The sequence below is a fragment of the Cyanistes caeruleus genome, chromosome 2 (assembly GCF_971803275.1).
Source record: "Cyanistes caeruleus chromosome 2, bCyaCae1.hap1.1, whole genome shotgun sequence".
Taxonomy (NCBI): domain Eukaryota; kingdom Metazoa; phylum Chordata; class Aves; order Passeriformes; family Paridae; genus Cyanistes; species Cyanistes caeruleus.
The window spans coordinates 14,253,747-14,276,092 of record NC_141702.1 but is presented as its reverse complement, the minus strand read 5'-3'; the positions used below and the strand labels follow the sequence as shown (position 1 = coordinate 14,276,092).

Sequence of the window (22,346 nt, the reverse complement as noted above, 5' to 3'; positions counted from 1 at the left end):
GTGCCAGAAATGACTGTGCCAGAGCTGTTTCCCAGGGTGCTAAAGCATTGCAATTACTGTAAATCCCAGCCTCTGCTTGCATCCCTCTGCTATGTGTGGCCTGCCCAGAGAGGACAGCCCTGCACACTGCCAGGCAGCCACAGCCCCATGGCACAGCCTCTCACCACACCACACCCACCACACCCAGCTGCCATGCTGCCTTTCCACCCTCCTGCCACACTCCTCCTCTCCCACATTATCTCCTCAGCAACCAGTCTTAATAATTCACCAGCTGCCACTGAAATATTGTGGATATACTGGTGTAAAAAAAAAAAAATAAAATCCATATTTTTCCCTTTTCCTACTTCCTTCAGGGTACAGCTCTTTCTTGAAAAGTCAGACTAATACCATACATCCTCTGCCTGTTGACTGTCTTCTGTCCCTTATCCTTGCACCAGTCTACACCTGAATAAATACTCAGTGGTTCTGGTAGTTTGCAAATGCTTTTATAACAATTCCATCACCATTGATGATGGTGGAGGACACAACTCTGTCAGTTTTGAGGCAATAGTCCAAATACTGACATTGTCCACTGCTGACATATTATTTGGTTAGGAAGTGATGGGGTGTCCGATGTAACAGTGCTGTGAGAAAAAGGCATTGGGAATTAACTGCCATGATTTAAAGACCTCATAAAGCAGCTTCATACATAAATGTGGTTTTGATTAAAATCCTCAAGGAAACAGAACTTTTTGATTTAGATTTACATAAGAATATAAGCAGAAGGAAACTTCTCCACACATGACCAATGTGTTGATTATGAACTTAAGCACTGAACATACTACAGAATATTACTCTTGTCAGTGTGAGCTGTTGTGCTGTGGAAAATGATGACTGGCATCATTAACAATAATTAAACAGTATTCTTTATACTTAGAGACAACAGGACTGACAAGAAAGTGGGTTTTTACTTGTTGCTACCTATCAGAACAATCAACAGCTTGGAGAACAGATACTCAGAGGTTATTGCAGTAATCACGGGGCTGATTCTGCATCATAAGAGACACTTTCATATATGGGCTTTTGCAAATGCACAGAACTTTTTCTTTTATGTTCATGGTGTGATTTCTCTCTACTAGGCCTTAAATTATTCTTGTAAATACTGTTTGTTTATCAGCCATAAATCTCAAAGTTCTCTCCCAGACAAGATGGCACCTGTGGTGGGGCAGGATGGCAGCCCTGTGTACCCTTCTTAAGTCTCCCACTAAAATCATGTTTGGTCTGAATTTGAAGCATCTTGAACTTTGCCACCACAGGACATGAAAAACAGGAGAGTTATGACTCAGCATCTCTGTTAGGTAGATTTTCTTTTTGCTTTCTCAGTATAGCTTTCTTCATATACATGGTGCTATAAATTTCCATAGGTGTTTATGAGACAAAATCCTTTACAGAAAGAAAATAGAACAGCTCCATAAGATTTGTCCATGGAAACTACTGTAATGTGAAAAACAACTATTTTAGGATAGTGATGCTGTTCCAGTACAGTAGAGTTGTAATTGTATTTAAAAATATCTTAAATTAATCTCTAAATGGAAAAAGTATTCTATTAAAAATAAGATGACTGTTATCAGTTCAGCAAAATAAAGTTCACGTAGAGGCTACCATGAGCTAATATTTCTATATTTAAATATTCTGGAGTGATTACAATTTTTTTTTCCTTCTCATGATACAGCACTTGCAAATGCTGTTTATAAAAAGCAACTGGCTCCTCTCTAACCTGTGTCATGTAGTGAAATCACAGGACATTCTTTAAAACTGGCATCAAAATTTCTGTTTATAGCACACAATAATCCAGTGAAACTTGTTTCTAGAGGATGTCACAGAGGCTATGGGCTGATCTAAAAACTGATGTGAAACCTGCATGAACTGTGAGTCTGAGAATATTTTCTGTGAATTTTATGCCAGCTACTATTCCACATTTGTCTTTGGTTGAAAACAACAACTGGGGAAGTAGCAACAAAGTTGTGAAGTTCTGAGAGTGCAGAAATGGGATTGGAATGAGGGAAAAGCAGCTGCTGAGATGGTTGGAGAACACTGGGAATAAGGGAAAGAAACTGTGGCCTGGCTGTGTGGGCATGACAGCAAGAAGGTGGGAGATGGGGAGACTTTTCCCTGAGAAAAGTCTGGGAAATACTGTCATAATTTATGAAAATTATGGAGAAAGGTCCTTTTACATCTAGTTATTATTCCATTTATGGGTATGTTGATCAGAAGTGTTTGGTGATGATCACCTTTGGACATGGATACTGGATGCATTGATCTAGGAACAGCAGCCACAGTTAGTGTTTCCTGGTGAAAGCAGAGACTGAAATTAGGTGGTACAGAATATGAAAAAGGCTTCAGGAATACAGTCTGCTGGGAAAGATGCACGCCCACTTCTTGAAGAATGTGATAAATAAACATTATGCAGCATATTACAATGATTTAAATGCTATTTCTGATAGATTGTTATAATTACCCATCCCAGCTTGAAAGAAAATGTATCAGAAGAAATGGGTGGAACAGTGGAAAATTACTCCAGCAAACAGTGGTTCCTATCTTTTAAATTTGGTGAATAGACCTTTCAGCAGGGGCAGGAATGCCATTGAAATTCATTAGGTGTGGCATTTCCCTGTTTATCTGAAATGAGAAGTATTGTATTAAATTTCCTTCCCCAAAATTGTTCCAGAAAGCAAATGTGATTTGTCAGATAGCTAATAAATGGGTTTCTGTGCTTACAGTCTTAACATTTGGTGTGCAACAGAAACGAGTAACTTGAGCATCTTGGTAACTTAAGTGCTATGCTATTTTCTCTTGGGAGAGCTCCTCTACAACTTGAGGGTGACTTGGCTATTGGGCCACTTCAGCTTCAGAGTTTCTAATGTGAAGCATGAAAGAGTCTAAGTAAGCACCATTTTTTTCTGATCATTAGTTCTCTTCCAGATGCCTTCCACGTCAGTGTCCTGTGATCCTAATACACCCATCTGGTGGAAAGTCAGTCCATCAGGGACTGACTGCAGTGGGCCAGAGTGTCAGGTCAGAGCAGGTCAGAACCAGCAGCTGTGTGACAGTGCTGGAGGGATGCTGAGGGAGCCCAGCAGAATCCCATAGTGAACAACTGGAGTGAGCTCAGAGCAAGTTGCCTGCATCTAATGCTTCTCCTGTGATACAAAATGGTCCTTCCCTTGCCATGCCAAGCATTCAGAGCAGTTTGGCAGCTGTGTTTTGGCTGATTCACAGAATTAACACTCATTCCCAATACTCTCAAAGCTTAAATGCAACTCCACGCAGCACTGAATTTAACTCTCAGTTGGAATGCCATGGCTTTTCTTGAGACCTCAGAATAAATTGTTATAGGAAAGTATTTCAGACTTTAAACAGTCTTGCATGTTGTATTTTGGGATAAGGAGGGTGACAGAGGCAAGCACAGCTGATGCTGATGTTGTTGTTGAAAACAATATACTGTCCAGCCATGGCCCGTGATGCCCTAATCCTCCAGCTGACAATGCCTGGTGGGCTGCCAGCTGTCACAGAGGGCTGTCACTTTCTAGTCCTCTCTATCTTTACATGCTTCCTACTTAGTGACACTCACAGTGGTGAGAGACCACATGCTGGTAACAGGCTATTTCTCTACTCCATGCCTTATTTACTGAGTTTTTCCACTGATTAATTATTTTCCTACTCACTGAATTTGCATACAGGGTTAAATATGAAGCATAGCTGGGCATATTAGTTCCTTTGATAACTGTTATCAGCTCATAGTTAATGCTAGGACTCTTCTGCAGCTATAAATAGCCCATTTCATTACATAACAGTGGAAAGATTTAGAAGCCTCTGTCCAAAGTCAGACATGTAACAGAAGGATTCAGGGGTTTCGGTAGCAACTTTATTTCACCAGCTACTGCAGCCAGATGCCTTATAAGCAGAGGGATGAAAAACAAAATTCAAGCCACAGGATGTGAATGTGAAAGTATCATAGCTGTGAGCTAGTGGTCAGTTTGATCACAAAACCTCAGGCTGTATCTTGGTGGCAAGGCTGCCATTCCTGCCAGCTGCCAGAAGTGATTTCAAGATGCTGGACCCAGATGTCCCCTCAGAGAGAGCCAGAAGTCTCAAAAGATTCAGGACAAGTTTATCTGATAAATAAATAGTGTGTGATCTGTATGGATCTGTGTGGATTCTGCATACTGGTACCAAACTAGGCACAAACAGAAGACCAAAAGGAACAAATGGAAACAAAAATGATCCTTTTTCAAATATTATTGCACAGAGTAACAGGAAAGCTGTGCGGCCTTCTCACTCTTATAGTTAGGTTGTGGAGTTGTGCAGAAAGGCAGAAAGGCAGAATTAGATTTTGGCATTAAGAACTTGTCTTGAAAAAAAAAATAAACTATTAAAATCCATACAAAATATGACTAATAATGGTAATAAAATGTTGGCATTAAAAATCCTTGTATTCTGTTCCTGGAATTTATACCTCAGTAAACTGTATGACCATAAAATCTTATATGAACATTAGGATACCAACTGGAAGTGAATTTGTGTTTTTCAGGCTCTAATATTTCACAGAACCTTTTGACTGAACCAGAGAACTTGAGGAGTCAGTTGCAAGGAAAGTGTGCTCTGGTTTACTGAGCTCAGGTTTCTCTGCTTGCTCTGACTCTGCTTCCAAGAACTTCGGCAGGTAAAATTAGCAAGAACATGATCGCTGCGAAATTATATTCTCAGGAGCTTTGTTGTCTACAGCTAAAATCTGAAGGCAGTGTTTTTGTATATGGCAGAAACCAACAGTGGCTTTAGTGGTGTATGTGAAGAACAGGGAAAAACTAGCAGCTCAGGATGTCTGAGGAGGAAGATCATCCAGAGACCCCCATTGGCTCCCCTTGGTCTTGGGTAAGAAACTGTGCCCTACAGTGGCATAAATAACACTTAAAGCTTTAGAAAAATGTAACAAGCTGTGCTGTGTGACCCTCAATAGTACTGAGCATCAGCAGCATTTTCAGTCTGCTGTTGAAGTCTTTGTTTCATCGATGGTTCGGTTGTCTCTTCTAGTTCAGCCTGTGGACTTTTTTAAAAGAATTGAATGGGTAAAACCTTTTGCTTCTCCTGTGTATGTTAGGTTCTACAAGGAAACCTGATGGATCCTGTACTGCCTGCTTTGCTCTCTTACTGGATGTGTAAAGCTACACTGTTGAAAGGTAGCTTTTAGGGATAATGGAGGGAAAAGGATGTAAAGAACAGTGTGTCAACATTTGCTCTGGAGGTATGCATTAAAAAAAGAGCCAGTGAAAAACAGAAACGTCCTGCTATTTTTTCTCAGTAAGACTGAAGCTGCCTTAATGAAATACAATCTGCACTGATGCCCCCCTAATAGTGGCTGCATGGTCCTGTGTTTAAGGTCTAGGCTGATGCCTAATGCTGCTGGAGAGGATGTGGGTCAGTACAGGTTTCATGCAGAAGGATAGAGGATGAATTCCGTTTGAAGGGACTTTGGGTAGAAATAGGAACAGCTCTGTCTGGCAATTTGCTAAGTTTCAGGAAAAAGATGGGTTATAACCAAGGCTTTTAATTACTTTTTAAAAAGCATTAAAGTGGTTAAAAAGCAATATATGCTTTGAAATTAATATATATGGTTTTCATATATTTTTATAGATTCACGCATCTATGATTTTTCAGGGAATGACAATATTTGAAATGGTTTCTAAATGTGGTCATGCATGAATGATCAGTGAAGAACTGATATATTCTGCAGGTATCCAAGGAATTATCTGAGACTTTTGCTTTTTGAAGGTAGGATGTATAGAAAAAATAATTTAGCTGATGACAGGAACATGGATTTAAAGTAGTCTCATCTTTGGAGGAACATGCAGGGAGGGTGAAAATAAGCACCAGTTGTTCTCACTATCAGGACACAGGTTTCCTGGCATTTGTGCATTGGTAGATGTCTGTTTTTGACAGAGCAGAAGATAGTTTATAGGTTTTTATTTCTAAGTTAAACAAAGGTGTCAACTTTCTATTTCCACTGAAAATTCCCTACATATTGAGCAGAATGGAGGCTGGGTGGGGAGACATGGGACTGATGAGTTCACTGATAGTTGGAGCACTAAGGAACATCAAGACTATGTTCAATATAAACTAAACCAAGAAGAAACAAAGAAGTCAGGGATTTTATTTTTTTCTTTAAACATCAAATGCCATTGAGCTCTTGCCTTTCACCTTTATTAAAAATTAAGATATCCTACACAATATTTTAACTATTGCATTTTTATGATATTTTTATGATATTTTATGATTCAGTTTTAGTTTCCTTCCAGAAATTTCTTTCACATATAAGTCTCTAAATTGCCAAGGAAAGTCATGGATCCCACTGCTCCTTTGCACAATCTGCTTTGCAGTGAATGTGTAAATTTCATTACAAGTTAAATAACAGTGTTATTCTGCATATAAAGAATATCAGCATATTAAGCATATCAGATTATATCATATTAGAATATTAGCATATTCAGCATATATAAGAATATCAGATTTCTGATAGAAATAGATGTGCTAAATATCATTTGAAACTGTTGATATGGGCCTTTAAGAGCTGCTGACTCTGGGCTTCTGCAGAGGACATCAGAAAAGAAGAAACACCTCTATAGATTTACTGAAGTGGTTCTGCCTATCACTATGTTCTAGAGTACAGAAAAAAATTTTGGTCCTTGAAGAGGATGACAGAATACATATGTTTGAGAATATTAAAATCTCATCTCAGAGAGCTCCTTAATAAAAAGATTCCCTAGGTGTGCAAATAAAAACATATGAGCCACAAGCTTTGAAATGCAGCATGTGATTAAAAACTTGTATGCTTTCAGAAGCAAAAATTTGTTTTTGTAAGCATTGACTTCAAACTTCCTCTGATTTATTGTGATGTTTCAAGAGGACCAAACAAATATGACGTCATACAGACATTTGCTTTCCATAGGGTTATGAATGAGATTGTACACTTATGTCTTTTCCAGAGGAGGAATAAATAAAAATAACAATAAATTAAGCATCTCTGAGAGAAGTTGATATAACATGTGGGGATGATGTTCAAAACTGGACCTGTCAAAACACAGCAGACATCCAGGAGAACTGTGTAAATTCCTGCATCAAATACAATTTCCCATACTGCCCTAGGCAAAATTCAGGTTTTATTTGCTAGTGTTTCAAATTATTAGGTAGCTGTGCTCTAAGATCTCTGCTCGAGACCTTCAGATTCAGAATTTCTACAACTTTCACCTGCACCACAAGGAGCATCTGTAAAAATACTCCCTGAGCCACTTGCACTGGGTACTCAAATTAAACAGGCACACTTGAAAGTTGTAACCTTCATTTTCCGCCTACACAAATAATTTTTAGGTTCATTGAACCTGAATCTTTTATTGTGTGTTTGAGATGCTTTGGGAGAAGCCGTCCAGAAATGCAACACCTTGCTGCAGTTGCCGTCTGCTGCCGGTGCTGCTGCTGCAGCTGATGCTGCCGTGGCAGAGGGACTGGTTGGCTCCTCAGGGCCAATTTCCATCATTTTCTTCCCCATCCCAGGCCAAACCACTTGTCATGACAAAGCACTGTCATTCCTCTGGGGCTGCAGGCAGTCCTGGATTTACCACATTCCAGCGGGGGTGGAATGTAAGTACCTACAGCAATGTAAGTAACATGGATTTCTTTGGGTATCTAGGAACTCCTGCATATTTCTCACCGTGAGACTTTTGCTGCCCTGAGCAGCTGTCCTGGGTGAGTCAGGAGAGCAGGGAGGGCCAGGGCTGCTCTCCCACCACCAGGGCTGTGCAGGCTCGGAGCCTGAGGCAGAGCCCGCTCGCCCCGGGGCTGCAGTCCTGCACCCTGCAGCAGGGACAGCACCTCTGCAGGCAGGGCTGTGCCCAGCTGTCCCTGCCCATGGCAACCTCTGGGCTCTGTGACCGCCCCATGCCACGGGCCTCTGCCGGGGGAGGATCTCTCCGTGGGGCCTGATTCCTCCCGGCTTTCTGACCCGCGGCTGATCTGTATCACTGCGAGCACAGGGATCAACTACTGCCCTGGGCACAGGGGCCACGGTGTCGGCTCTCCTTCTGGTTTATTTTGGTGGCCTTTTTGCAGCCATCTCCTGAGCAGACTCCAGACTTTTCAGAGTGTCTTTCCCCCACAGCGGCCTTACCCTGCCGTGCCCGGCAGGTTGGCAGCAGCAGCCAGGGCAGCAGGAGCTGCCTCATTGCAGCTCCTTGCTCCCATTTTGGAGGGCTGACCCTTCAGAGAGTGGAGGATGTATTTTTGCAAGGGTAGATAAGTCTCAAGGGTATTCACTGCAGATCTGCTTTCCTCCAGCATCAAGCACGTGTGCTGCCTTCCCACCTCCTGAAAAACAAACAGTAAGCTGAACCCGGACCCTTTCCTGTGGTTCACTTTTTGGGGAGCTGAGTGCAGGCCAAGTCCTTTTGCATTTTATTTAGGGCAGGTTGCGGGAGGTCAGTGATCATTCTGTATCTGGAGATCATGTCTCAGAGAGCCTGCCCTGTCTTAATATAGATCTGAAAGTTCAGCTTGGTCCACGGGGGTGAAAGGGCCGTGAGTGGCTGTCAGCTGCTTCACCCCTAGCTCCTGTCACCTGCACTGCTTTGCACCATAACCTTAATTTACATGATGAGTAATGCTGTAATTACATTTATTTATCATACACTGCCATAAATGCAAGCAGAGTTTCAACCTCTCTGTTTCTGCCTGTCCTACTCTTTGAAGTGGCCTGTGACAACTCAGTCTCAGCCGGAGTAGGAGTTTGCACCTTGTCAAGGCCACAGTCCAAGGACTGGTCAGCCCAAGGCTGAGCTTCAGCCGCTCCAATTGAGCGGCTAAACAAAACCTACTGAGGTCTAGGCTGCAAGTGTAAAACACGCTGAAAAGGGGAGCAGATAAGAAAAACCTGATCCAGACAGAAAGCACAAACGTATCTCAAAGAACCAGAGCTTTCTTAAAAACTGAGATTTTTGAAACCAGTGATTCATATTAGTTTCCTGCCATCGGTTTTTAGATGTCTGCATTTAAAACCTTATCAGCTGTTACCAGTCATGGCAAAGGTTAAAACTCTTTTCAGTTTAAAGTTCCCTGTCTCTGGGAGGTAAGAAAAAGCTTCCTGAAAAGCAGCATAAGTCTGATACTTCCATTGCATCTTCCCAAAGAGCTTCTGTTCCAAATCAATGAGCAGATAAGGGCTGGGCTGTCATCAGCCGAGCATTTCCCACTGACATCACCCAGGGAGCCGTGAGGCCATGGATGCCACAAACAGGGTGTGCACATAAAAAAAGGACCATGGTTTTGGCACTTCAGAATGTTTCCCCTCTGTTTTTAATGTGCACAGGCTGGGGAGATCTTTGAAAAGTCTGCATGACCGAAATGGTCCAGAAAATACAGAACTGTCTTCTCCTTTGCTTGAAATTATATATTTGGGATGGGGAATATGTTAAGGAAATGGAACCAAGTGAGCTTGAGGATCTCCTTGCTTTTACAGAGCCAGAAATAATTTAGAAATTGCAAATGGAGCTACATATGGTGAAAACTAGAGTCAGGTGTGAGAGTGAGCATGGGAGCAGAAAGCAAAGCCATGCTTGCCTGTGGAGCAAAGGAGCAATGAGGAATGTTTTACTCAAAGCCTCCTGCATGGCCATCCTGTCAGGACACACTGCCTCACACTGCCCCACGCTCCCTGGTCAGATGCACTGTGCATTAAAATGCCACCTGGGATTGCAGTTCCTGGAATGAGAAACTGAAATGACCCCAAGACCATACTCTGAATCAATTTTCTCTCTTTGGTACCAGTAGCCATGTTCATAGGAAAATCAGCCACTAATTTTATGAGAATTTACCAGTATAATATCATATATATTAGTGCAGAGAGAAAAAGAAGTTCCTGAAACTGTTTCCCCTTTAATCTATGATCATTATTGTCCCAAATGGAGCTGGTAGTTATTGCTGTAACTTCACCACCATCCCTGAGTTCTTTACACCTGTGCTGCTGCCTGCCACTGCTGTACTAGGACAGTTTCCCTACAAAGCTTAGAGCAAAGGAGAGCCTTCACTCAGCTTTGCAGAGCCTCTTTATGTTCTGTCCTGTAGGGATGAATTTTGTGGGCTTCAGTGTGAGTTTTGTTCAGGTTCAGCTTCCCATGACCCTGCCACGGTGCTCAGGGGTAGGAGGCAAAAGCCTGTTTATCCCTCAGTAGTACCAATTAGAAGTTACAGCTCTTTAAATCTTCAACAAGTACCAAGCTGTGATTTTTATCTTTACAGTCCCTCAGGAAGCTCGTCATCAAAATCACAGACCACAGCACAAAAAGGCAATAATTTACTCAAACACAGCAGATGCTATATTGCAGGCAGTGTTACCAGGCAATGGAGGCATGCCCTCTCACAATAAATTCTTCATCTCCCATTCAGAAAAGCCAAGAAGAAAATAACTGATGGAGGCATTTATGTGTTTTCCATTTTTTCTTGCCCTCTTTTCCTATTTTCACTTCTGGCTTCTGAATTTCATAAAAGCCTTGGTCTGATGCAGTTATGCTGGTTTTGTGTCTTTGCAGAGAAATGCTCTGCTATAATGAATGAGCAAACTGCACTTTGCCCTACAGAAATGGGGAACAAGGAGTTACATGGCTGCTCCCAAGCAAGGGAGACCAGGAAGCAGCCCCCCTTCATGAAGGCCTAAGTCAACGAGGGAAAAAACCACAAAAGGACAGACTGGACACTGACAGCTGTAAATCTCTTTTTTATTCAGGCCCACTCTCCTTCTGAAGTGAACTGTATCAATCATCTAAGGAAGACTGCTGAGAGAATTAAGTTTGCAGGATTAGTCTAGAAATTAATCCAGTACACAGAGAATTGCTACTTTTCTTTGCTCCTTCTTTACTCCTTCAGTAAACTTGGAGCCTTTCCTTCAGGAACTTGGAGCCTTTGAACCAAGTGGCAGATATCTGATCCATGGATCAGGTGAATAGTTTTAGCATATTCTTCTTTTCAGTGAAGAGCTAGCAATGTGTCTGCATAGCAACACAGACAAAAAATATGGTCTTTTTCATTATAACCCAATCTATAATTGTTGTTTCAATTAATTGATTCATTAATGTTATGTGTTCCAGGCCAAAACAGTCACATCGCAAAAATATGTAATAAGGAAAAAAAAAAGTTAGTGAGAATAGATATTTCATAAAGGTTATTTGCAAGAATTTCCTCAAGTTCTTCTGGGCTACAAAATATCTTATAATGAAATAAATGTTTAACAATAAATTTTCATTAACAACTGGCAAGCCCCAGTTCTGTTCCCTCCTGCTTCTGCAGGTTGTACTGCTGCCAAAAGGCCTTTAAAGTGAGGGATTTTTAAATCAAAAGTGCCCTCCAGTGGTCCCACGTATTATTTTTGGCTGACACCTGATATTTATCTTCCCTTTCTTAGAAACGAGGTCATATGATATTTAACAGCTTGTAGCAAGTAAAACCAATTAAATTGGATGTACCCTTTAAAAAAAAGGTCAGTTAATCTGGATGTATCCTTATATTGAGATATTTTGTATACCTGCTAACCTGCAGGTAAGTATAACCTTGCTAACCTGCTAACAGTTTGAAAGCTTTTATTCACTTTTATTATTTTTTTTTAATCTCAGGAGTCTTTTTTCGTGCATTGTGCTGGGGTATTCTCTCTGCTCACCCTCTGCATGTGGTACAGCTTTCACTCTATCACCATCCTTGTTGCAATCTGCTACAGGACAGATGTGACCTTTTAAAAGCAAACAATATATCATCAGGCAACTCAAGGGTAATTTTTACTTACACAAGCAATTAGGAATTCAGCATAGCTTTGCTAATAAAATCATTCATTTTCCTTTAAAATCTGGAAATTATGATGGATTACCGATCTTTTTCTAAGTATTTTATGATCCAATGGAATCATTATTTCTTGGATATTTTAAGTCAGAGAAGGATCACAGATAAATTGAGGCTTTGTGGGATTTCCATCTCAGTAAATAACTCTGAAAAATCCCTAGAGTTCAAGGATTTTCTTTCATTGTAATTTTCCGAGCCACTCCACTCTGACAGTTTTGCTTAGAGGTTTTTATGAGTCAAAAGCATCTGAGGGACAGCATTCCTTCTGAAGGACACTAGAAATTCAATGGAAATATACTCTTTAATAATTAAATAACTTTCAATAAATGTTTTGTTTGAAAACTCTTTTAACAAACCACAATTTCCATAATCTGTTGTTGCATTATTTAAAAAAACCCTCAAAAATCCAGATTAAACCTGTAGAAGACTTTTTCCAAAGGGTATTTATATGCACTCCATCTTTATTTCTTTAGCTAAATTGGATTCACTGCAGGAGTCCTGGTGCTTTTGTAAGGTCAGTGGAAATGCAATAGTTATTGCAAGTGAGCTAACTTAAAGCTTACAGATATGACCTTTGATAAAAAAAGTTTGGGTGCTCCTAAATCCCTTCTCCTGGAAATTTAATGTTGTTTGTGCAATAGAGGCCAAAACTTGAATATAAGTCAAGGAAGACATGACTCTCAGCTAATACTGAGAAATGACCTGTGGCTCTTGCCCTGGTCAGCCAGCGCTGGCCTGAGACAGGATGACACAGCTCTTTCCCCTCACGCTGCTGGATGAGTTTCAATAACCCTCTGCAACTTTCTCAGCTGCTCCATCTGTTGAAAGGGGATTATGTTAATAACACCTTTTGCAATATATTGCGACATCCGTCAGGCTGTGCTGTGTGGGAGCAGGGTAATGCAGAAAATAAACAGATTACAAACACAATAAAACTTTTTTCCTCTTCTATGTGAAAAGTAACACTAAGTGATTGGAATTTAAATGAAAGATGTTAGCTCTATTTTTCATCAAATTCTGCTCCTGCTTCCCTCCAGCAGCTGTATTAGTCTTGTAAAGGACAAGCCCATGAAGATGGGCACAGACCACAGCAATACTTTTGTAGATAACCCATACTAGAAAGTTCATGTTTTCCTCAAACTTAATACAGTTTCTCTCTTTTTTCCCCCTAGGAGAGCAGGTTGTGGATAGTCAGACCCTAATGGTATAACCGAGTACAAGAAATTTCCTTTGACTCTTATTTATTTGACTAATTCACTAATTTTATCTTCTTCCTCCCTTGGTAAGTGCTGCAAAAATCTCATTAGATCAGGAAATAGTACAGAAAAGAGAGCTCTGCCAGGACCTGTGAAACAAAAAGAAGATGGATGGTAGAAGGAATGGCATTTTATCTTGGCATAACTCTGTGACAGACAAAAAAGTGGTTTATTAATAGTGGTTTGGCAGACATACTATACCAGCACTTCATGACTGCAAGAAGACCAAAGCAGGAGTCTTATTTCCTGCAGGCAGCCTGTGCCTGAGGGGTGACAGGTTTTTGCAGCAGCAGTGGCAATGGTTAAGTTTCCTCGGTTTTCTTGACAGCTCTGTGCAGCTAGATAGGAGAAGGAAGTTTCTGCAATGGATGCGGAACTATGAAAATGTTCTGGACTGAGAATTAGCTCAGTGCTTACTGTAGGATCCAGATATTTGGCTTTTGCTTGGGATGGGAACGTTACTTGTAGCCTGTAAGCAGGAAAGGACAAGTAAGAGGGACAGCCTGTGGGGATGGATCCTGGTTTGGCAGAAAGGCTGGGAACAGATAGGGGTCAATGGCAAGAGTGAAGCAGAGATGGAGGGTGAGGGTCAACAGATCCAGAGGCATGGGGACACCAGCTGATGGGGAAAAGGTTTCCCTTCCACACAGCACCCATGTAAGCTGTAGGCAAGAACTGGGCTGCTTCCAGCCCAGCAATGCTTTTCCTTAGCTTTTGGCAGGAGCTGGAAGGAGCCTTTGCCCTCCACTGAGGAGGGCTGCCAAACACCAGGAGTATCAGAGTCTAGCTCTTCCTCATATGGCATCTGGGGAAGAAACCTCAATCTCAAAATCCACTCCAGGGATTTCCACAGGTTCCCTGAGGTTCCCACCTCCCATTTTCCTGTGGATTCATTTGATCTACTCCCACACTGGAGAAAAAAAAAGGGAACAAAATAAGATACTGCAGGTTTGTTTCCTCACTTCAGTGGAAAGATAGGTTTTGTTTGAATCCACTGAAGGATTTATTTCTACAGTCCAAAGCAACAATCCTGTTGGAGTAACTCAGTCCTTGGAATTGTCTTTATTTATCCACTCCCTGCAGAGGGAAGTGTGAGCTCACTTAGGCTTCCTCTAGGGTTTGGGAAGATGCTACTCACTAGGAATCTGCACAACATTTACACATGGAAGAAGCAGTTCCTCACTTTAACTGGCTTGTCTCAATTCACAGCTATTGAACAGTGGTCTTAATTGCTTGGCAACACCAGTAGTTTATTTTCTGCTTTGTAAATCCTCAGACAAGCATTCCTGAAACCAGGCTGGAGCAGACATACTTCCTGACTACTTGCTGGCCTTGTGGTAACTGCAGCATGTTCCTGACCCTACATGTCAAACAAGCCCTTCAGCTCATCCTAGGCTGCCTACATTAATGATGACTTGTTCCTTATTATATTAATAAAGTTGGTGGCAAGTAGCAGAGAGCAAATGAATGCCTAGACTTTTGAATTATAAGATTTGGGGAAATTTCACATAAATTAATGAGGATTTCACAAAAGAGGCATCCTGTCACAGCCTTTTCATTTTGTCCCTGTACTGTATGTGACAAAGTGAGCCCAAATTAAAGCTGCAAAGCACTGCTGAAGGCAAATAAACAGCAGTATACCATGTGATTCTTTGTACATCTTTTTCTTTATAAACCCTAGTTTAAGTTGATACTTGATAAACTCTGGGATAATTTAATGCTGCAACAAAGGAAGTTCTTTTGACTGCTAAACTGATTTTCAGTGAGTATTTGCACTTTTTTTCAATTTTTCATTGACTATGAGATCTTTGCTGAAGAGAAGTTGACCTTCATGGAAGTGGTATGCTCTAGGTGAGATACTGAAGCAAATTTATTCTGTGGGGGAAAAGGATGGAACATTTAATGGGAAAAGAATAGCAGGCAGTTATGAAAATGATCTTTCCAAGACAGGTCAGAGGTACATTTAGAAAAAAAAGTTTGTATTTAAATGCTCTGTGTCATACCATGCTAAGTAAACTTAAATGGATTATGCTCTAACAGTGCAACACTCTGTGGGTTAGGAAGGGAATCCAGGTGTAACCATCTTTCTTATGAATATTTAAGGTAAAAGGGGCAGCTCCAGGATCTAATCCCACTAAAAAAAGGTGGTGTTGAAGTTAAGGGAACTATTCTCTCACATTAAAGTCAGAGAGGTACATCTGGGCTGAATATAGTAGGATTCTTACATCAAATATCTTTCAATTTGATACCATGGAGACTCATTTCAATTCAGTGCTATCTCACAAACACAAGCACTAACAATCCAGCCCAGAGAAAGGATATCTTTCTATTCAACTGATGCCACATAATGAAGACTGTGGCCTGGGTGAAAAAGGCTCTGAAAAGGTAAAATCTTGTTGGCACCTCAAGTGAAATAAGAACAGCGGGATTTATGTGCTTGCCCTCTGCAGGAATCCCTTCACAGAGGAATAATTACATTACAGGCATTGCAAAAAGAAATGAAAACAAGGAAATATGCAGGAGCCTGCTACAGTGAACAGATTATTTATTGCCACCATCTTTCTTTTTGCTGACTACTTAATCTAAGTTAGTTTAAAAATTAATCCCACCAGTCTGGAGTATCAGGAGGTGTTAAGTTCTCACAGAACAGTTAGAAATCCTTCATCCATTGAAGTCAGGACCTTTAAAGTTCAAACTAGTCAATAAAAGATTATTCACAACATGGAGCTTTGAATGTTCCCTTGATTTTACTTCTGAGAAAATCATTTCGGTGTAGTCAACAGAAACAGCACTTGGGATCCTCCACTGACACAGGTGGATCTTTGATGGCCTTGGCTGTGTTGCTGGATGCTGGGGGGAGGTTTGGAGGTGAAGGTCTTGTAACCTCTCTCTCCATATTATTCTTAAACAATAAATGCAAAAACCACAGTCCAAAGCATTCCTGAGGGCAGCTGGTTGTGCTCTATCAATCCAGTGCTGCTTCACCACCAGCCTAGCTGCAGTGGCATCTTCAGGAGTGTAAAACTAACACTTGGGGCTGCTCAACTCTTGAGTCAGACAGCCCTTTGTGGAGTGTCCACTGATGACAAACTTCATTCTCTACAGCCAGGGATCTGTAAATCTTCACCCACAGCACAGCCCTGCCTGGAGAAAAACTATATGACATTTAGCAAAGAGACTGAGGGCTGCCAGGCCACTGAGCCTTGTTTAGGCAAAATACTGAAGAAAGTAGGAGAAGCAGAAAACTTCTGAAAGTGTGATATTGCAACATGGTAAAATAACTTCAAAACCAATGCAGTTATTTTAGTATTAATTAAAGGCCAGTTAAGCCCAAGGCAATATTAACATTTAAAAATATTTATAAATACTTTTAAATCTTTCTGCGTGAACATATACTAAATGTGTACCACAGAAAAAATGTTCCTGGCCCACTGCATTCTGAGATGCTTCTTTCCAAGAATTTTATTCAAAGACTTCCTCCTGTTCAGCACATGCTGTTTTTCTTCTAGTCAGTAATGTTGCAGCTTATATTGATTGGATTTTATGACTGCCTTTTCCTAGAAATAGTCCTGAACAATGTGTAGCATTAGCAAGAAAAACAAATCACTTGCAATGAAGACGCACGCTCCCCTCCTCCTTATTTTCTGCCTTTCTGGACAAGAGCCAGTAGGGAGCTGCTTCCAAAGTCTATTTATGAACATGTGTTTACTTTTGCATACACGCAGTCTTTACTCCATGTGAGCCCTGTATATTGACCCAATGAAGTCAGAAACTGTGAAAATTGAGAAATTCACTTTCATAACAGTAGTCTGAGTTGATAATGTTTCTCTGTTTTATATTTAAAAAAACAGAAGCAGAGTGAGGTTAGCTGGGTTGTGCAGCAGAGCACAGACAGCCTGCAATAGTGCCAGCTGGAATGGAAGTTTCCAAACTTCCTGACCTACCCCTCAGATGTAGGATTGTTTTTCCTCTTCTGTTGTTCCACTGCAGAAATCTGATCTTGGGACACAAGGTCTCTGTTCATATCACAAACATACCTATTTTCCACAAAATGACATAAACGTCTTAAAAAGCTGTGGCTAGCAAATCCCTTAAAAATTCCCCAAAACTACACACAATACAATTTTTTCTGCTGTAAGGAAGATGCATGTGAGGCTTTAAGATTTGAATGCTTGAAGGGTTTCAAAGAATAGCAAACCTACATTTATTTTTTTTTCCTATATGGACAAAGTGGAAAAAACCCCATGTATATTTTAATTCACTCACACTTTAATGAAGGCTGGTTATGGCTCTATCAAGCCTGTCATGAAGCCATACATTAAAACCTGTTGTGCTCATCACTGTTGGTGCCCTTGATGACTCTGGACAGTGACTTATGTGCAAGTACTTGCATATCAATACTGACTTGAAGGAGCTTCCCTCTGTGGCAAAATTTAATATTCTTTAAATAAATTGCATTCTGATGGGAGGCTTTCCACAAATCAATGGACAGGGGGATGGGAAGCATCACTGGCAGCCTAAAATAGCTATGATACCCACAGGGAAGACCTCTGAGTAAGCCAACAAGCAAACAAAGTAAATAAATGGAGAGAATAAAAAGCCCAGCTAGGTTTTGGAGGTCCGCCCCAGATATGGCCATTACCTCCCACTTGCCATGACCTTTATGCCTCTATGGAGGCAGCTGCCATAGGCAAATGGACAAAGGGTTCAATTCATAATGTGAAAGTCTCATGCAGCTTTTCAGTGTACAGCACCAAGTATTTTGCTGTCATCTTCCTAACCCCTTCCCCACTCCTAAAATTCATGCCTAAATTTGCACAGAAAATAAATTGGATTAGGGAAATGTCCCTTTCTGAAGGCTCCCCACAAGCTTCTATAAGCTATTTGTACAAGGTATTTGTATGTGACCAATGGTGAAGTTTGCTAGCAGCAAAAACACAGTCTGTTCCTGGTATTATTTGAGGAGCAGGCGCAGCACAGCAGCAGTAGCAGCTTTGCTCTGTGTACTGCTGGGTGCTGGGGAGCCTGGGGATCCGGTGTGTGGCACAAACCCAGTTTCTCAAGTCTTTAAACAAGCCTGCAGCCAGTTCAGCTCTGCTGCTGTACCTGTTTGACCAGAATCCCTCTGAACTAAATCAAGAACTTCTTAATAGTTCCTTCCTTTTTTCTCTTTGGAGAGTCCTCTGTTTACATGGCTGAGCACGTATCTTGTGTCTCAGATGGAACTTCAGTGGGCCAGATCAGTCTTGTTTGCTCTGTATCATGAAAACCCAAAATTTACAGATTTTTCATGGTTGCAGATCCTACATTTGGCCAGATCTAGCTCTGAGCTCCTTTGCCTTGTACTTAACAATGAGGGTCTGGCTGACCCAAAGCCTCACCAAGCCTAAGCTGATCGGCCATGGGCAGTGTCAGTACTGCAGTCGTGAAGCTCAACACACCAGCTTTCTGCCCATGGCTGTGAGGAGGAGCAGCCATTTTCACCCTTCTCTGGTGAAGGGCATGTACTGCCCTCTTCCATGGTCTGGGGAAAGCTGTGGGTAGGAGCTGCCATGTCCAGGGCTGATGGAGAAGTTGCTTGGGGACACCTCTGGGTCTGGAAAGGCTGATGCCATGAGGGAGGGTGGGGTGAGAGCGTCAGGTGATGTGGATACATCACCTCATGAAACACCTTTTGGTAGCCTGGGGTGGTTCCTAAGAGAAACATTCCCAGGTGCAGTGTTAACTGCAGCTGGTGTGGTGGTGGGGCCATCACCTCTGCCAATGGTGGTGGCAGCCAAACATGCCCTGCCCTGCTGAACGGTCTGTGGGAGATGACAAAACAGCCTTTATCAGCATGTGTTGCAAGACGCTAGATAAACAACTGATAATTCTCTCTATGAGAGATTAGGGTGAGGTTAAGAAAAGGGAGGAACTCAGAAGGAAGAATCCATACCTGGCATGAGGCTCTTTCAGGGTGTATTTCAAAGACTAGAGCCCCCTGTGTTAACCCAGTCCTGGGACATAATTCAGTGAGGTTTCTGGCTAAATGAACAGCTTCACAGTGTCTTTCCTTCAGTCCTTAATTTTATCTTTATTTCAAACTCACTTCAAAGTGTGGTGAGCAAACCAACATGCCTGAGCCCAGCTGCAGTTTGCAGCACCTCCAGGACAGAAATGCCATGGATATTCTCACTTTTTTTACAAAGCATTCAGCTTACATCTGGATTTCAAAATCATTTAGGAACTTGATGTAGTACACTGGGAGATTAACTCATTGAGAGCAGCCCTGCAGAGAAGGACTTAGGGGTTGTGGTGGATGACGAGCTCAGCAGGAACTGGTAATGTGCACCCTCAGCCCAGAAAGCCAAATGAATCCTGGGCTCCATCAAAAGGTTCTCTGGTGAGACCCTGCCTGAGTGCTGCATACAGATCTGGGGTCATCAGTGCAGGAACAAGGACCTGTTGGACCAAGTCTAGAGGAGGGACACAAAAATGCTGGAACACCTCTCCTATGAAAACAGGCTGAGAGAGTTGAGATTGTTCATCCTGGAGGAGGTTCTGAGGAGACCTTAGATTTGCCCTCCAGTACTTGGACTACAAAAAAAGAGGGAGAACAACTTTTTACATGAGCAGGAAGTGATCAGATAAGGGGGAACAGTTTTAAACTAAAAGTGGAGAATTTTATATTATATTTTAGGAAAAAAAAAAAATCTGTACTGTGAGGAGTGAGGCACTGGAACAGGCTCCTAAAGAAGTTGTGGATGCTCTATCCTTAGAAGCATACAAGGCCAGGTTGGATGGGAATTTGAGCAACCTGGTGTAGTGTGTGGCATCCCTCCCCATGGTGGTGGCAGGTTAAAATTAGGTGGTCCTTAAGGTCCCTTCCAAACCAAGCCATTCTATGATTACAATGCAGGTATCCATATTTTCAGCAAAGAAGGGGCAGGGAGAACACTGTTCATGCTGCAAGAGCTGCCCTGGCACCCCTGCTGTCTCCAGAGAAATAGAGGCTGTGAGGGCTGACCAAGCAAGCAGACTCCAAACTGCTGTGATCTTCCCACCCTACACCTGTTCCTCTGTCTCCATGTGATGCCTCGGGACCCTGGAGCTACCAGAGTGCTTGAGCATAATGGCTTCTTTGACTTTGAGCCAGGTTTGAGTGAGGTGATAAAACTGATTTGTTGTTGTGCTTTTTCTGCTTCATATGACAAAACTTGACTCTGTCTTTCATGTTGCAAAGTACTTAAACTGTTCCATGGTCATCTCTGTGGGCAGCAGCTCCCATGTTGCCTTCTACAGACCAGTGGCTTTATTTTGGTAGCCTTCTTATAAAACATAAATATGGATAAGGTTTTGGTTTTTTTTTTGAGTGTTAGAAAATCAAGCCCTTTAACTAGGAACTCATTACTGAAGTTTCTGACAGAACTTTTGCTAGTTAATTTTTTTTTCCATGTTATTTACTGATGTCCCAAGCTTTGTCTGACTAGTTACAACCTCCCTAGGAAAATTAAAGTTGTCAGTCAAACTTGACTTATTTGAGAAGCTAGGAAATGGTTTTCTTACTTTAGGTCACTTAGAAAGGTAATGTGGTCATGTGGCAATTGGATTGTCCAATCCTACGATGAAAGAAGGTGGCCCTCCTTCCTCTTTGTTGCTTAAAATTACTCTGTAGTGGAGATAGCATCTCCTCACAAACCTACTCTGTTTCTCTGTGAAGGAACAGACCAGCTGCTTTGCACTAGGCACGCACACTACAGGGAAAATACAAATCACTGAGCATCAGATGCTCCTCAAGGGAAGTAATAGGATGTTTCTATCTGGTATTAGCAGAAATGAAGCACTCAGTGTGTACTTAACTACATTTAGAGGCATGATTACTGTAGGAACTTGATTTAAATTACTTGAGTAATTCACAAATGAATAACTTTGTTTACAACACCTGTTGCATCAGTGTGATGAGCTAAACACCAGTCAGGTGATATCGTGAGACTGAGTCAGAAGCTTGAGACAGAAGAGCTGTTTAAGTCACCCTGCCCATCCCTTGGCCACTCTGCTGTGCTTCCCTATAACTTGTTTCTGCAGTATTTTTTTAAAATTCAAAGCATTTCATGAAACAGGGTTTTCATCACCAGTTTCTGAATTTTTTCCCACTGTGAGATTTCCTTGTTAGGAAAGAACTCCTGAAAATGGACTGTCATTCTGCCATGTCACTTTATCACAGACTAACAGAATACAAGGCTGGAAGAGACTCAGAAATCACCTGGCCCATGTCTATGCCTAGAGGCAAATTTGACTGTAATTAAAACATTTATGTCAAATGTGTGTTCAGCCTCCTCTGAGAGATCTCAGCCTCTTCTGACAAGCCATACCAGGTGCTCCTACTATTATAAAGTTTTCCTAATGCCTAAATATTTCCTGTTCCATTTCATGCTCACTGCATTTCCATATCTCTCCAAAGGGGGAATGGATTACAGTTATTACTACTATTTTTTGCTTGCAATATTTTTATAATAAGATACATTTTTCCCTCTAAGCAAGAGTATGAAATATAGACTAATCTGTTCTTCTGCAGATATCAGGCAATATCTGTTATCCCTGAGTCTTCTGTTTTACTTCACCTTCTGGCAGCTAAAAGAAATATCTTAATTCCATGTATAGTTGGGAAAAGTACAGTTTGGCTTAATGCTTACGGGCTAGGCAATATAGGGTCATAACGACTCTCTTTAGAGGCCAAAAGGCAAATTTTGCTTTGTACCAATACTTAAAGTTTTCTTATAAATATTATTCAATTTCACTTGACAATTTAGGAGTATATTATTTATTTTATACATCAGGAAAACTGTTCAGTAATGCTTATGATATACCCACAATCCTGGAAGGAAAAAAGCTCAGGTAGCTCCAGAGGAGCTCTGGATCTCTTGGCTACACTGGTGGTAGAATACTAAACAGTGACAGTGCCCATTCTCTGCCTTTGATGCTACCTGGTGTGATCCAGTCACCTCCTGCCATTGAGCTCCATCAGCACTCAAAACAAGTTGGCCTCCTTGAGAGGCCTGCTGGAAATGCTCTGTGCTCATTCCCAAGCTGGGAGCTGCCAGCTGGCTGTGGAAGCACCCAAGCCCAACCACAAGTGCTGTTTTTCCAGCATCAAGGCACAGGCCAGAGTGTCCCAGTGCCTGTGCCTCGATTCTGATTGTCTTG

The 22,346-nt window shown here is 41.6% G+C and overlaps 1 protein-coding gene across 2 annotated transcripts in view; it reads left to right on the top strand.

The window, feature by feature from the left end:
• Window positions 1–4,663: 4,663 nt before the first annotated feature.
• Window positions 4,664–22,346, top strand: part of LPIN1 (lipin 1) — an 81,899-nt gene continuing 64,216 nt past the window's right edge. Inside the window, exons 1-2 of one of the 2 annotated variants that reach the window (XM_023922609.2) lie at window positions 4,664–4,702; window positions 4,800–4,911. In XM_023922609.2, the coding sequence (XP_023778377.2) occupies window positions 4,858–4,911 (54 nt within the window). In that variant the 5' untranslated portion in view covers window positions 4,664–4,702; window positions 4,800–4,857. Of the gene's footprint in view, window positions 4,703–4,799; window positions 4,912–7,489; window positions 7,672–22,346 lie in introns of those variants that run through there. The other variant, XM_086875844.1, reaches the window with a different exon arrangement.